General features: G+C 39.2%; 1 protein-coding gene across 1 annotated transcript in view; it reads right to left on the reverse strand.

Moving 5' to 3' along the window:
• Plek (pleckstrin) overlaps window positions 1–14,106 on the reverse strand; it is a 30,569-nt gene extending 16,463 nt beyond the window's left edge. Inside the window, exons 1-3 of the mRNA XM_015479580.2 lie at window positions 13,947–14,106; window positions 1,085–1,240; window positions 670–851 (exon numbers count right to left, since the gene is read on the reverse strand). Of these exons, the coding sequence (XP_015335066.1) occupies window positions 670–851; window positions 1,085–1,240; window positions 13,947–13,988 (380 nt within the window). The 5' untranslated portion in view covers window positions 13,989–14,106. The remainder of the gene's footprint in view (window positions 1–669; window positions 852–1,084; window positions 1,241–13,946) is intronic.
• Window positions 14,107–16,350: the final 2,244 nt, after the last annotated feature.

Genomic DNA, 16,350 nt, shown 5'->3' on the forward strand with positions numbered 1-16,350 from the left:
AAAAAAAAAAAAAAAAAAGAAAAGAAAGAAATAAAGAGATTCCTGTGCTCATAGAAGATATGAAGCATGCAGGAAAGAACTCTATTCACAATCACTGCCAAGAGGCTATATTTACCTGTTGGTCTCTGACTCCCTTTAGACGATAACTATCACTTGCAATGCCAAGCTAGCCAGTATTACAGCCCACTAAACCAGGGCAGGGAACAAATGGCTTTCATGCAGGATGGGTGTTCACCCTGGCTGGCCCTTCCTGACTATGAGAATGAAAACATGAATTCAAATTTGAAATCTCACTTGCTTGTATACTTAATTCCTGCCTCTTCCTTGCTGCCTAGAGATCCTGATGCTTTCTTTCAAGACTAATAACTTATTATGGCTACTTCATAAATGAAATGATGAGTCATCCATTCTCCCCACCCCACCCCCACACACATACACGACATACACAAAGCTACCCAGTGAGGGAAATTATACATTCCTATTCCATTAGCTTCTTGCCTCAGACCCATTTCAACATCTAGGTCCACCAAGTGCCAGTGCAGCTTGGCAGAGTGGATATAGACTTCAGAGATGGCCAAGCAAGCCTTGGATCAGGATCTGTTGTGTTCTTCCCCTCAGAAAGCAGAGAGAAAGAAGGAAGGGTAGAGAGAAGCAATCACAGAAAATCACCCTAAGTCGATGGTTTCTGGCAGACGAATGGACCTCCTTGTGGATTTCCTTGCAAACTTCTGGCCTCCTTCAATGCATTTAATGGCTCTCTTGATGTCCTTAACCCAAGCATCTCTCTCCTCCAGGAAGCTGGCCTGGAAGAAGTGGTCCTGCTGTTTGGTGGTAGTAATCTTAAACACAAACTGAAAATCAAAACACATCCTATTAGAAATGACCATGTTTAAGGCACTGAAGCCCATCATAAAGAGAACAGTTGACCCAAACCTGTTCCACCCAAGAGAGACTCAAATGCCATAATGAAGTGTGGTTGAGAGTGAATAAGGCTGGTCCAGGAGGCACTGCTAATACTGCAGGCCATGCACAGACTTAAAGGTCAGTGCCTGACCCAGATTTGTAGCTCGTGATGTCAACTCACCATCCTCTTGGCAAAGTCCTGACAAGAGCTCGTCAGGGTGCTTCCTTTCAAGGGGATCATCCCTTTGGGGCTGTTGTCACTTTTCTTCTTGTAGAATTCAATTCCATCTTCTAACAATACAACCCACATGGCTTTCCAGGTGTTAAACACGCTCCCCTGGAATGACAACAGAAAGAGCTGAGATGGGCGGGGTTCCTTGAGTACAGTTTTGAGTACAGCTCATATTTCTTTGTCTTCATGCACTTTTCAGTTTTTAACTGCCTGTTTTGAGAAGAGAAAAATATAGAAAAATGACAACCACTGGTATTTTGTCAAAAGGTTTTTAATTTTTAGAAAATTTTAATTCCTGGGGGTGTTTATCAGAATTATAGAGTAAAATATAGGAAGCAATTTTCCTAGTGCTTTTCAAAATATGATCTTCAGGGCACCTGATCTGATTCACTGAAGATGGCTGTAAATAAAATCTGGTCCCACCTCAATTCTGGCTTCACTTGTAAGGCCAGACCATGCTGCCATGATTGCTGAATATCAAACGACCCAGTTCAAGCTCTGCTGTGTCCTTGCTACTCAAACTTGAGCAGCCTTTCTGAGCTTCAGTTCCCAAGACTAAAATGGGGGTGACAACGATTGCCTCAGAGGATTCTAGCACATATTAATGGAAATAATGTGGACAGGACTTTTAAAGTTCAACTGTGGTTATAAACAGGAGGTTGTATTATTAAATATCTTAAAAGATTGTCATGTTTGTATGCCTGTTTGAGTTTCTAGCAAAATAAACAGCTACTCTTTCATCCTCTCTCAGTGGTAATGAACTGGTAGCACTATCATCTTGTGAATGAGGAAGACCCTGGAACATTGAGCCAGGTGCACTGTAGAATAATGAATGGGAAAGCTGAAGCCCATTTGTGGATGTATTTGTGAGCAAACAAGTCACCTCTCTTTTGGTTTCTTTTTTGGTAGATTAAGGTTTGGGGTCATCCCTGGACTTGCATGCCTCCTAGGTCATCATATGGCATGTGTGTATTTAGAGTGCTTGAAAGTACAGGATGACCTCAAACCTGCATTTGACCCTTGTGCTGTTTATTAGTTGTACATATCCTAGGGGGAACGTGTTTTATTTCTGAGCCACAGTTTTTTTTAAAGAGAAGATAATAATTCTATCTTACATCATATTAGCGAGTATTAATTAGGTTTACATAATGAATAAAATATGTACGTATGCGAACAATACATATATGCTTACATATATACAGGAATTATACAATGTATATTTATGCATACATATAAAACATAAAGTATATAAAACATTGTCAGCTAAAAATTGCCAACAAACTATGTTAATTTCAGGAGGTCAAGAACCTACCACTGAATGACATTACCAGGTCTTCAGTAAATAATTTGTGGCATGAATGGTTGTAATTTAAAATCACATTATGTGATAATGAGTATTTAAGACTAAATGAGGAAGATATGAGGAAATGATTAACACTAGAGTAGAAACAAAGTATAACAATGTTTTCTGAAATTATTCTACAGACACATGCAGGACTTAATAAACAGAACAGCTTTGATCAATATAGAGGGAAGTGATCCATATTTGTATGATCAGCTTGCTCAGGAAAGCAGCCTTCATTGGAGAAGGGGACTTTCATTTTGTTAGAATTGTTTTTTTTTTTAATTTTTATTTTTTAGCGGGGGGTGGGGGCTGGATACTGGGAATTGAACTCAGGGGCCACTTAACTACTGAGCCACATTCCCAGCCCTTTCTTGTATTTTTTATTTAGAGACAAAGTCTCACTGAGTCACTTGGCACCTCACTGTTTCTGAGGCTTGCTTTGAACTCAGGATCCTCCTGTCTCAGCCTCCTGAGCCGCTGGGATTACAGGCCTGCACCACCGTACCTGGATAGAATTAGTTTTTAATTAAGATATATATACACACACACACACACACACATACACACACACACATCTATAATCAGCCCATAAGCTTCTAATGGGCCATGACCAAGGGAGTACAATTTGGATCTCCACTCTCCTTCATGCACATTCCAGGCTGACTTTCTGTGGTTTACTTTCTGCTCCCAAGCCTGCTGATTGTGTTTAATTCAATTCAAGGATGGTAAATAGATTCTATCTCAAGTGCCAGCTTAAACTAAATAGGAGTGTATGCCTGAATCTGGGCAAACTAGAAAAGCATCTTGATCCAACAGCTGTGTCCATGCTCACAGAGCCCCTAAAGTGCTGCAGTGCTTCCATCCCTTGGTTCAATCAGATTTTATCTGAATATGGATGTCAAGAAGAAACTCAGACAAGAGCCTGTGTGCAGGCATGGCTAGGTTCTATGAAAATCACTTGCGAATTGGTCTACAATATGAGTGATGCTATTGGAGTTAATGTGGCTCACAGGAAAATTAATACTTACAAAGATTCAGTTTGGAGTAATGCCAACTGCTCCTTTAGCAACAAATTAACCATTCTGACTAGACTGAGAAAATTCCTTTTTTCTGGTTTAATTTGGGAGAGGGCTTTGGAAAAGGAATAAAGTAAATTCCTTTGCCTCTATTCCTTGACCCACAATACCACCCTGTCATGACCACCACAAATTAAAATTATCATCCAGCTCCCAGCAGATCCTGCTGCTTATCTCAAATCCAAAGAGCTTCTATATAAAGGTCTAGTTGCCCAAAAGGAAGACTATACAAAGAAGATAACTACTTTTTCTTGTCCAAACATTTCCTTTGTTTGGGCTCCTAAAAGAGTTGTCCCCCACCCCCAACTAAAATACACTATCACTTTTTTGCCCAGGCAGAATAATTAATCCAGAGTAACACTACACTATTTCCCTTTTCAAAAAATGGACAAGGTCAGACACTATGCCAACACATTAAATAATTTTAATCAAATTCCTTCCTGTTTTACATCTTAGATTCATATTCAAAACATAAAGAACTCCTTAAAATCAATAAGAAAAGTAGAAACAATATGATTTTTATACGGGCCAAAAAATGATAAACAGGCATGAAATCAAAGAAGATATATGAAAAAGTGTTCATCATCATTATTTATCAGGGAAACATGGATTCAAACCACGATGAGATACCTCGACACATCCACAAGAGTACCCAACATTTATAAAGATAGAGAAGAGCAAGATTTGTCAAGAAAGAAGAATAACTGAAATACAAAATGTTATATCCTGTTTGGAAATTTCACCCTAAAGCTAAACACAGACATGTGCCCTTTGCACCTGGTCACAGATCTGAGAGAAATGAGTGTATACTGCCAAAAAGGTTAGATACTAGAATATTCATAGCATCCATAGCAACGTCATTCATAATAGCCAAAAATGGAGAATAACTCAAATACCCATCAACAGGAGAATGGATAAGTAAACTGTACAGTGAAAACATATAAATGTATTATTAATACAGTGAATTCACAAAACAGAATACAACTTAATGATTTAAAAAAGTGAACTACTGGTACTTACAACACCACGGATCAATTTCATAGACGTTATATCAAGCGAAAAAAGAACAGGCAAAAAATGTACTTAGAGTATGAATCCATTTATGTGAAGTTCAAGAACAGGCATAACTGGTGAGAGGTTACACTAATGGTAATCTGTGATGGGAGTATAGAGTTGGAAGGAGAGCAATGATTTTTATGGGATACTGTCAATGTCTCATCTTGTTCTGTGTATGATGTACATTATATATGTGTGTGTGTGTGTGTGTGTGTAAAAATTATGGCATAGCTTACATGCTTTTTTGTATATATGTTTTCCTTCAAGTTAAAAAGCAATGTTCTGTTTAGCTGTATACAGGTCCTGAGAATTAATTCCATGAAGGGCATACACAATGATTATAGTAATATGGCTCTGTTCAGGTTGCTTTTTATGTGGTGCTGGGGATTGAACCCAGGAGCTATAACACTGAGCTTCATACCCAGCACTTTCAATTTTTTAAATTTTGATTTATCATCCAACTAATGATAAAAGAGTCTGCTTCAGACACAACCTGGTATTGAGTGTAACAAATGAACATGAAGTTGCCCAGGCTGGCTTTTAACTTGTGATCTTCCTGCCTCAGGCTCCTGAGTCACTGGGGTTATAGACAAGCACCTCCATACCTGGCCAGGTTGATCCTATGAAAGAGAACTATTCTAGTTTAGTTACCTTTCTCATTTGATCACTGGAAAAACAACATATTCATGCAACATAGGGCCCTTGACCGAATAATGAAGTTTTTAAAAGCAGTTGTGCATATTACTGAGTCATTTGGAATTGGTTGAATATAAAAAGTTATGTTAGTTACAATGGCATTGTATCAGGGTTAAATTTCTTGGATGCAATAATGGCATTCAAGATTACATAGGAGATTATATAGGAGAATATCCTTGTTCTTATTAGATATGTGTTGAAGTAGTGGAGTGAGTTAGCATGATGTTTGCAAATTACTCTCAAATTTCTTGACATAAAATTATATGTGGGCATATTTGTAGAGAAATATCGAGAAGGAAAAAAGAAAAAGCAAATGCATCCTTTCCTTACCAATGGATGAATCTGGTTAAAAAGTATATGGTTAGTGGTAGTAGTTTTCCCAATTTCTATAGTTTGAATATTTTTAAACAATTAGGGAAAGTTAGTAAATAAATTTACAACATTTGACATTACTATGTATTAAAATTTGGAATATAATTTTACTGAAATATATAGACAAATCTGATCAATAAAAATTGAAATAACTAGAAATAAGAAAGATGTATCCACAGACTTTCAGAGTAGAGTTTCAACTAGATGACTACTAAAATTCTTTTCAAACCTAGAGTTTAATATTCAACTGTAGGCCTATCTAGGATAATACTTTCCATAATCACTCAGGGCTTTTGACCTTAGAATTAGAATAAATTGGTAGAAATCTGTCAGAACTGCATTCCCTTTGCAGACAATTAAAGCATCCAGAGACAACTGTCCAAAGTGAATGTGTGCTTTCCTTATTCAAATATAGCTTTAGGGGCTGTCAGCAAACTCCTAGGGGAATGTGTTATTTGGGATTTGGGGTCATTATGCAAATTGAGGAACCTAATACTTGGAAAATGAAGAGATATCTGGCCACTTATAAAGCTTGCACTCTCTTCCAGGCCTGATAGTGGTGAGTTAGGTTAGGATGATGGAATTCTCTGGTAACCTGACAATAGATCTTATTGGCCATTCTTATATTTTTCCCTGTCTGGCCTCAACCTTCTTGGTGCTCACCCAAGAGCAAACCTGGAAGTGTGATTATAGTCTGACCAAGCTAGAGAAGAATTTAGGACCATCTATCAACACTTTTACCATAGAGATAAAGCTGAGGCCCCTGTTAGGTTGTTAGGTGACTAGGCCTTGTACACCTGCCTAGTTAATGTGAAACTGTCACTAGAATCAAATTCTCTTGATTCCCAGTTTTATGCTCTTTCCCTTCCTCTCAGGTGCTATTTTCATTTTGGTTCTTAGATAACTAATTCTAAAATCTGGATCAATCTCTTTTTTATAACACTTAGCCAACTACTTCACTTTACTAGAGATTACACATAGACAGATGATAGATATAGGTTGAATATTTCTTATCCAAAATGATGCTTGGAACCAGATGTATTGCAGATTTTTATTATTTTTTTCTGATTTTAGCATATCTTCATATACATAATGATATAACTTGAGGATGGAACACAAGTCCAAGCATGAAATTTATGTTTCATTTTTACCTCACATACATAATCGAAAGGTAGTCAGGCATGGTGGCACATGCCTGTGATTCCAGCAACTTTGGAGGATAAGGCAGGAGAATGGCAAATTCGAGGCCAGTCTGGGTAATTTGGTGAGACCCTGTCTCAAATTAAAAAATGAAAAGAGGTGGGATGTAGCTCAGTGGTAGAGGACCCCTGGGTTCAATCCCTAGTACCAAACAAAACAAAAACAAAACAAAAAGCCAAAGGTAATTTTGTACTATATATTAAATAATTTTGTGCATGTTAAATGGTGTGGAATTGTCCACTTGTGGTGTCAAGCCAGTGCTCAAAAGATTCAGGTTTTAGAGCATTTCAGATTTTTTATTTTTGGATTAAGGTGTTCAATTTTGTTTGTGTATGCATGGTTTGCATGTATACGCCTGCACGCTTGTGTGTGTGTGTGTGTGTGTGTGTATGTGTGTAGCATATGTCTGTTTTCTTCCATTACAAACAAAAATCTATTCAATTACAGGCCCACAATGGTGTGTTTTAGATGCTAAGTCAGATTTAAAGTTTCCTGGTAAATATACATGGTCATCATCATGGGACTGATATATCAGAGTCTGACATTACATGACACCAAAAGAAGAAATAATAAAAGGATAAGACATCTGCCAGGCACAGTGGCGCACACCTGTAATCCCAGTGGCTCAGGAGGCTGAGGCAGGAGGATCGAAAGTTCAAATCCAGCCTCAGCAAAAGCCAAGTGCTAAGCAACTCAGTGAGACCCTGTCTCTAAATAAAATACAAAATAGGGTTGGGGATGTGGCTCAGTGGTCAAGTGCCCCTGAATTCAATCTCTGGTATAAAAAAAAAAGATGAGACATCTGATCATATTTTTAACATGAACTCTGTACATTAAAAAATAAAGCAATAACTGGAAGCAAAAGCAAATGCATGGGTATTTACAATATATCACTAAATGATTAAAGGTAAAGAACCTTAAGGTATTTTTTAAAACATTCTAGAATCAATAAGAAATATATAAATGCTCTCAGTTTTCAAATGGGCAAATAATATAAACAGGCAATTCTCAAAAGAAAAATTAATGTGGGTCCAACAAAAATAAAAATGGATGACTTCAACAGCAACAAAAAAATGCAAATTGGAATTAAGTAAGACACAGTCCCTTTATTTAATAAGATTTTAAAAAATATTTTAAAGTAAAATGTATGGGCCAAGATTTGGGGAAAGGGCATTTGGGAAGGGGGAAGAGCTCTATGACTCAACAGTTTAATGTGGCTGTCAAAAAAACAAAAAAAACAAAAAACAAAAAACTACACTCATTGTGGGTTATATAAATAGCATAGGATCTAAAAGAGGAAAGCAATATTCTAACTTTAAATGGGCATAGCCAGGAAGTGACCAGGGGCCCTGGAACTGGATGACTCCTGCTCAAATCCCAACCCCAGCACTTTCTAGCAGTGTGACTTTTAAGCAAATTTCTACATCTGGCAAATGAGGATAGTAATAATCCCTGTGTCTCAGGGTTTGGGGAGGTTAAATGAAGCAATCCACATAAATTGCTGAAATCAATATCTGGCACACAGTGAGCACTCTTTAAATACTACCTATTCCCTCTAATTCTATATTTATCAGGTGCTAGGAGAACTATGCTGGGTTCAGATAAAATTGGAGCCAGTTCAAAACAGAATACAAAGATGACACCTTCTCTCCTGGGAGATTGCTGAAGGAACTGTCTATGAACAGGCAGAGCAGACGAGAATTGTCTTTAAAGGTGTGAAACACTTGGATTATTCTGGAGTCCCACTAGATGGAGGTTTCAAAATACAGTTTTATGCACAACTCAAAGGAAAACAATTAAATTAGTGAGTTCCTTAACAAAAGAAATATTCAAGATGCTTGTTAATAGAAAAATAAAAGAAATGCAGGCTACAGAGAAGAAGTTCAATTGGACATTTAACATCCTTTTCTACCCTGAGATTCTATGCATTTGTCCCAAAGAGCCTGCTGTCCCTATATCTTTTTATCTTTTTATTTCTATAATTCCTATTTCTAATCTTTGGGCCTCACCAGCAAGGCAAAAAGTAACAATAAGTCTTAGGAGCACATTTTACATGTCATCTAAAAATGAACATCCTGTCTGAAATTATTTTTTTAATACTTAAAAAAGTTGCCATACTATGGAACCCTGATTCCTTGGTCTCTATGAGTCTATTTTAGGCAAATTTCTTTCAAGTTCATCCAACTAATGATAAAAGAGTCTGCTTCAGACACAACCTGGTATTGGGTGTAACAAATGAACAAGATCCAGTCTCTGCTCTCAGTTTATAATTTAACAGGGAAGAGAGTAATATCTAATTCATTGTGATGAATGCACAAAATAGAGCATGCCTTCCTGTGTATGTCCAGCTTCACTGAAAGAAGCTACAGCTCAGCTGAGGGGTGTTGTATGCTTGTGACCCCAGCTACTCAGGAGACTGAGGCAGGAAAGTCACAAGTTCAAGGCCAGCCTGAACAACTAAGCAAAACCCTGACTCTAAATAAAATAAGGGATGGAAGTGGAACTCAGTGGTAGAGTTTTAACCTGGCAGGTAATAACCCCTAAGTTTGATCCCCAGCAACTGAAGAAAAAAAAAAAAAGCTACAACCCATGGCTGACAGTTGGGGCAACTGGACTTTTGTGTTTATCTATAAAATAAAGATAACAAATTACCTACTTCTCATTGTAAAGGTTAAAGGAGATGATAAAGGGCTTAGCAAAGCAACTAGCTGGGAGCAGGGGTTTGAAAAATATGTATCCAGGCACCATCATATATGCCTACAGACCCTGAGACTCAGGAGGCTGAGGTGGGAGGATCACAAATTTGAGGACAGGGGCTGGGGTTGTGGCTCAGTGATAGAGTGCTCGTCTAGCACGTGCGAGGCCCTGGGTTCGATCCTCAGCACCACATAAAAATAAATAAATAAAATAAAGGTATTGTGTCCAACTACTTCTAAAAAAAAATAAATGTTTAAAAAAAATTTGAGGCCAGCCTCGGCAACTTGTCAAGACCCTATTTTAAAAAGTGTAAGACAGGGGATGTGACTCAGTGATAGAACCTAGGTTCAATCCCCAGTACTGGGAGGTGGGGGGAACAAGTACAGCGGTGTAGGCAAGGGTGGAGTTATTCTGGCTTGAGGTTCTTCTGAGTCCCACCTATTACAGCAAAGAGTGCTTTTGGAACAGAAAGTCACTGCAATATGAACCCAAGACGGCCAGATAGAAAGTGGTTAAGCTCAGCTCTATGCAAAGCTGAGGCCACACTACCGGGTTCCAAACCAGATGTGCCACTTTTATCTGGGGGATCTTGGGCAAGGCTCTGCCTTTCTGTACGTTATCTTCCTTATCTATAAAGTCAGGATAATTGTACCTATTGTGTAGGGTTGTTGTAAGTATGTCACATGAAGGGACTGATGCATGTAATGCTTAGAACTGTCCCTGCTGCCTGACAGACACTGCATGTGTTAGTCATTACCGTGATGACGAAATCAATGGCTGCAAATCTCTGGGATATTTCATCTGTCCAGAAGACAAGCCAGCTGTAGGAAAGGGTTCCTGGGCAAGGACCCAGGATTCTCCTGTTCTCTCTTTTGTCCTAGACTCTCCCTTTCTGCCACAGTTTTCTGCAGCCCTTTTCTTTCCTGCCTCAGCTCCTTATCCTTCTATTTCCCAACACCCTAATTCCTGTGCTTTCTCCCAGTCTCACAGGACATCCAAGTCCCAAAGCCATTGAATCAGTCCTGTTGTACCTACTGGTTGCTGGGAGGGTTGTCGTGGAAACCATGGTCTGCTCCATAAACCTCTAGGAATGAGGGAAATGACTTGGAGGAGTCTAGTCTATTTATTGTATTCATTTGCTCCTTTCTTTTTTTTAAAGCCATGCATATGAACATATTCCCTTCAGCAGTATGTATTCAAACACATGCAAAATAAACACCTAATCAGAGAGCAAAGGAGGCCTAGGTTACTAAACCCAGTCTTGCCCACAGTACAATTTGTCCAGGCCCCACACTGCTTCTGCTGAGTTCATCTGACCTCCCTTTTGTCGGCTTGCATGGCCTGCCTTTCAGAACAATGCCTGGCATCATGAGATGATGGTCTGAATCCCAGGTTAGCCTCTTACCAAATGCTTGATAGGGAACAAGTCACTTATTTTCCCTGAGACTCATTTTTCTCAACTCTAAGATGAGAATCACAAAGTGGTAAAGACTGAATGAGGTCACATTTGTATACCAGCCAGCGGCTACCTAGTTGAGTCTAAATGCTTCTTGGAAAAAAAAAAAAGTGACAAGACTTTGAGGCAAGGAGATCTGGGTGTTTAGAATGAAAAGGTTGGAAAATGACAGAATTATGTGTTTAAGATAATTATAAGTTTAAGATAATTATGTATTTAAGATCTTAGGAGGCCAAAGAGGAAACATAAATTGTGAAATATTATCTCTCAACAGAAGAAAAACAGAAACATTTTGTAGTTACTAGCCCATTGGCTGTCAAGACCAAGATTTCTAACGAAAAAATTCCTCTGTGAGCAGGAATATCATATTTCTTCCACCCAAAATATTCCAATAAAAGCATTTATAAAACAAGACCAAAGAGAAAGTTGTCCTTTATTATTATCCAAGTGCATAAGAGAAAAAGATGAATGGAGATTCAACTATTGTTACTTTTCATATTTTAACACAAATAGTCATGGTTAAGGCTCCTAACAGTCTCATCAGAGAAAGATTTTCATGGCTCTTTCTTCATGATTAACTTGGCCACCACCCCAGTGACTGAAAAAACTTAATATCTAAAGAAATTAGGAACGTTTACACCTTATGGGAAACTCTGGCTCCAGGTTTAGTTCCACAACTGACAAAGAGAATATTTATGAACAAAACTTTTCTTTAAAATGTCAAATTAGCCAGAAATGGTGGTGTATATCTGTAATCCCAGATATGCAGGAGGCTGAGTCAGGAGGATCGAAAGTTCAAGGCCAGGCTCAGTAACTTATCGAGGTCATGTCTCAAAAAAAAATAATTTTTTTTAAAAAAGGGCTGGGGATATTGCTCAGTAGTTAAGTACCCCCTTGGTACCAAAAAAAAAAAAAAAAAAAGGGTGAGGCTGGGATTGTGGCTCAGTGTTAAACCACCCGACCCAAAAAAAGTCAAGTTAGAGGACATAGCTTGGTGGTAGAGCATGAGGCCCTGAAATAAGATTTTTAAATAAAAACAAAATGCCAAATTAGAAAATTTATATGGAGAGTATTCAAGTGGCCCCCACATAAAAATGCAAAACATAGGGAAGATGTAAATTGAAAACAAAAATTTTAAAGATACAAATTGTGAAAATATCAGTATGAAATTTTACTAGGTTCTAGGCACTTTTCTAAATGGGCATCTACAGGCCATAATCTGAGAGAATGATTCTCACTAATTAGAAGTTATTTACTAATTTAAGTTCATATGCTTCATAACCCTGACTCTATTATCCTCCTTTCCTAATGAAACAATCTCAGTTATTATAGAGTGAATACATATTTTGTAGTTGAGAGAAGTTTAAATACAAGCATGCAAACTTTATAACAGCAAGTTTCATTGCAAGATGTTTTCCATTGTCTAAAAACCAAACAAACAGAAAACCCATGCAGAAAATGTTTTCATTCACCTGCTTTTCTCAAGAAGCCCAAATGGATTAGGCAAATCAGTCAATATTAATTATTATTGGTTTTCAGAGGAAGCACCAGTTCCTATCACAAGAACACTACATGCACCTCTGTGTGTAAACCTGTGTCTCTTCCAAAGGATGTTTCAAATTAGCCAGAGACAGTACCAGCTAGGGGCACATTTATCCTCCAGCACCAACTCCTAACTCCCCAACACAAATACATTGCAAACACTTAGATTAAATTTGCTTTGCAAGATCCTGGGGTTCTGAATTGAGCCCAGTGCCATGAGTCAGTGCCAGGAGTCAGAGTGTGTTTCTGGTCCCAACTCTGTCACACCCATGTGACCATGGATCTCAGTCTCCTCTTGTGCAAACGAGGAGATGGGGCCAGCTGATTACAGGTCCATTTCAGACTGAATTCAGAATTGGAGCAGGCAGCAATATATGCTGTTCAGTCCCCTTAGAAGTAGAACATTTTAGGCCAACACGTAAAACAAAGCCTAAAACAGGGTCTTGTTAGGTGTTCATTCAGCAGAATGGCAGCGGAAGGGATGTACTAAAATTCCGTTCACTTCTGAATCTCTGGTTTCATGTGGGTTAGTGTGAGCATGCTTGTGTGTATAGGCATTGCCCACAGGATGCCAATAAGCCCTATGTGTGAATTCACCATGGGGGCTTTTCACATCAACTCAGAAAACACCCAGCCAGAATCAGAAGAAAGATGAACGGCCTTAACAAGATTTAGTGTTCCTTATACCAAATGAGTGAGACAAGGCATTTTTTAAGTATGCTTAGTTCTGTATATCCTACTCTTTAAAATTGTGCTTCTGCCACCTTGATGGCCTATTAAACAAATTCATTAAGAGTTGTGAGTGAAGAGATTTCAGTATAATTTTTTAAAGATAATGGGTTTTTCAGGCATCAATTTTAAGAAGATGGCCCAAGAAATAAGCTATAATTACTATATCATTTTTCAACTTATTTTTAAGCACTCTTCCCCCAAAAACAAACAAATAAACAACCCTGAGGGCAGATTTGAATAAAAAAAGAAACAGTCTCTCCGAGTAACCTCTGCAGTAAAAGAGTTGGCTCCTTCGGCAGATGCACATGAGTGACTCTTAAAAAGTTTATTCTTAATTGTGAGGGAGTTAACCTAGGCCCCTCCCTCCAGATCCTGCTGCTCGAAATTCTCAGGTCCCCAAGATTAAACTGTGCTAAACTCTGAGCTGGATCAATTTCCCTTTAAGAGACGGAAGGCAGTAGAATACCTATTGACTCCTCCACCCCAACCTTCCCCAGTGCTGCAGTGAGCTCCTGTTTTCATCCCAACAGGTGCAGCAGAATGTGTTCCTGAAAGGAATTGGGTCGAGTTCGAAGCTAGACACCAGTCTTCCCCTAGCCTGTCTTGAGTGACAGCCTTGTGAGTGGTGCTTCTACTTACCTTTTTCACAAGGTAGCCCTCCCTGATCTGCTTGGGTTCCATGCCGATGGACAGAAGGACAGACGGTTCCCTTCTCAGACAAGTCCTCTCAGAAGCTCACCTTCCTCTGAGACCCCAGGCGGTTGTGGGCTGTCTTTTTCACAGTGAGGTCTCTTTCACAATTTCCCTTCTGCTGGTGATCGCATGATCACATCCTCTTCCCCTCAGTGGGCTGGAAGAGCAGAATAAGGAACTGTAGAGCCAAACAGCCCAGGCTTTGCTCATACTGGAAACATTAAAAATACAATTGGGTGCAATATTTGCCAAGATAAATTTTTATTACCATAAAGAAAAGCATTATCTTTTTTATTTTTTTTCCTAGAGAGAAAAAAAATAAACGATAAAAAGAAAAGGAAGATGAACAAGAAAACTTTACTGGTAGAAACTATCCTGCTTAGGAATTGTTCTTGAGACCCTGAAAATGTTTGATAACAATACCAAGAGATCCAGAGCCATCTGATTAGCATAACTGAGGTACCTGCTGTTAAGTGAACATCTACTTCTCTCCCAGGCCCTGTACCAGGGGTTTGTCAGCCTACCTTATTTAATTTGGTCTTCTGAGGAGCCCTATAGGAGCCAGGCAGGGTGGTGCACACCTGTAATCCCAGTGGCTCAGGAGGCAGGCAGGAGGATCGTGAGTTCAAAGCCAGCCTCAGCAAAAGGTACTAGGCAAATCAGTGAGACCCTGTCTCTAAATAAAATACAAAATAGGGCTGGGGATGCAGCTCGGTGGTCAAGTGCCCCTGAGTTCAATCCCCAATACCCCCCTCCCCAAAAAAAAGAATCCCAGAGGGGAAGTATATTGCTGCCCCTATCTTAGAAATAAGGAAACTCAGGCTTGGATAAAGAAAGCGGTTTTCTCAAGATGACTCAGCAGGTGAGAGGTGAAACAAGAACAGAAGGGAGGAACCACACCAGGGTGCCCCTGCCTCCCACTAGGCATGAGAGCAGTGCCCACAGTGGACACTCACCCCACAACAGGCCTGTAAAAAGAAGTCTGCGATCAAACATGTTTGAGAAACTGTTTATTATAGTTACAATTTGGTGAATGATCTTACAGATTAACCAATTAAACATCAAGTACCACACAATGATTGCCATAACAGATTCCCAAACTTGCTTGACTACAGAAATCTTTTTCGAACTACTCCTATAGACAATTTGGTTATGGATTGAATTGTGTCTCCCCCCAAAAAAGACGTCATAACCTCAAGAACTTCAGAAAGCGACATTTTTGGAATAGGGTGGCTGTAGATGTAAATAGTTAAGTTGAAATGAGGTCATGCTGGAGCAGAGGGGCCCTTAATCCAATATGACCGTTCTCTTTATAAGAAAAGGAAAAGAAGAGCCACACAGAGAGAAAACAGTCATGTGATCACATGATAGAGGCAGGGTTATAGTGACGAATTTAAAACTCAAGCAATGCCAAGGATTGCCAGCAGCCCCAGAAGCTAGAAGAAAGCAAGCAAGGATTCTCTCTTTGAGTGTCATGGAGAACATTGCTCTGCTGAATTGAAACCTCCAGCACTCACTGTCTTGAGTGACAATACATGATGCTGTTTTCAACCACCCACTATGTGATGATTTGTTATGGCAGCCCTAGAAAACAAATGCACTTTTGAAAAGCTGACGTTGAAGATGGGCAAGTTATTTAATCACTCTGTGCCTCAGTCTTCTCATCTATAAAACAGGGATGATAGCACCTATCCAATGGGGTCATTCTGAAGATTGAATGAAACAATACCCACAGTTTCAGAAGTGTCTGGGAACATAGTAAATATCCGTAAATGTTAGTTATCCCTCATCTTCAAGGCAAGTTTCCATTATCCCAGAATTGGCCCTTTTCAATAATTAGTTCAACAGAGATGATAGAAGTAATCATAGGACTAGATTTCTAACTAGTTCCCTTTCCTTATTATACTAGTCAGTGTTCTTTGACTGTATTTGACAAAAACCAATGTTGGCTACTATAGGCACATAGGAATTTACTGGAAGAGAATAGGATGGCTCACAGACATGAAGGAAAAGTGAAGACTTAGGTCTCTGGAGGGACAGGAACCAGGGCACTGCAGGATTCCAGAAAGTAAAAACCAACAGCCCATCTCTTTGGGGCATCAAGGTGAAAGTATTCTGGTGGTTTTGTGGCCTGTGGCAATCTCCAGGTGTCAGGGCACTGAGTGGCCTGGTTCAACTTGGAGCTTCCCTCTCAGGAATCTCAAGGGGTAGCATGTGGACTGATGGCCCTAGTAGGCCATGCACCATGGGGCAGGGGTTTTCCCCCAAAATAAAAGGAAGATGCAGAAGTAGTAGAAGAGTGAGAGGTACCTAGACGGGGAAAACCAACAGATGTCCTGGTCCGAGGAGC

This window comes from Marmota marmota, unplaced genomic scaffold, assembly GCF_001458135.2.
Source record: "Marmota marmota marmota unplaced genomic scaffold, marMar, whole genome shotgun sequence".
Lineage (NCBI taxonomy): Eukaryota > Metazoa > Chordata > Mammalia > Rodentia > Sciuridae > Marmota > Marmota marmota.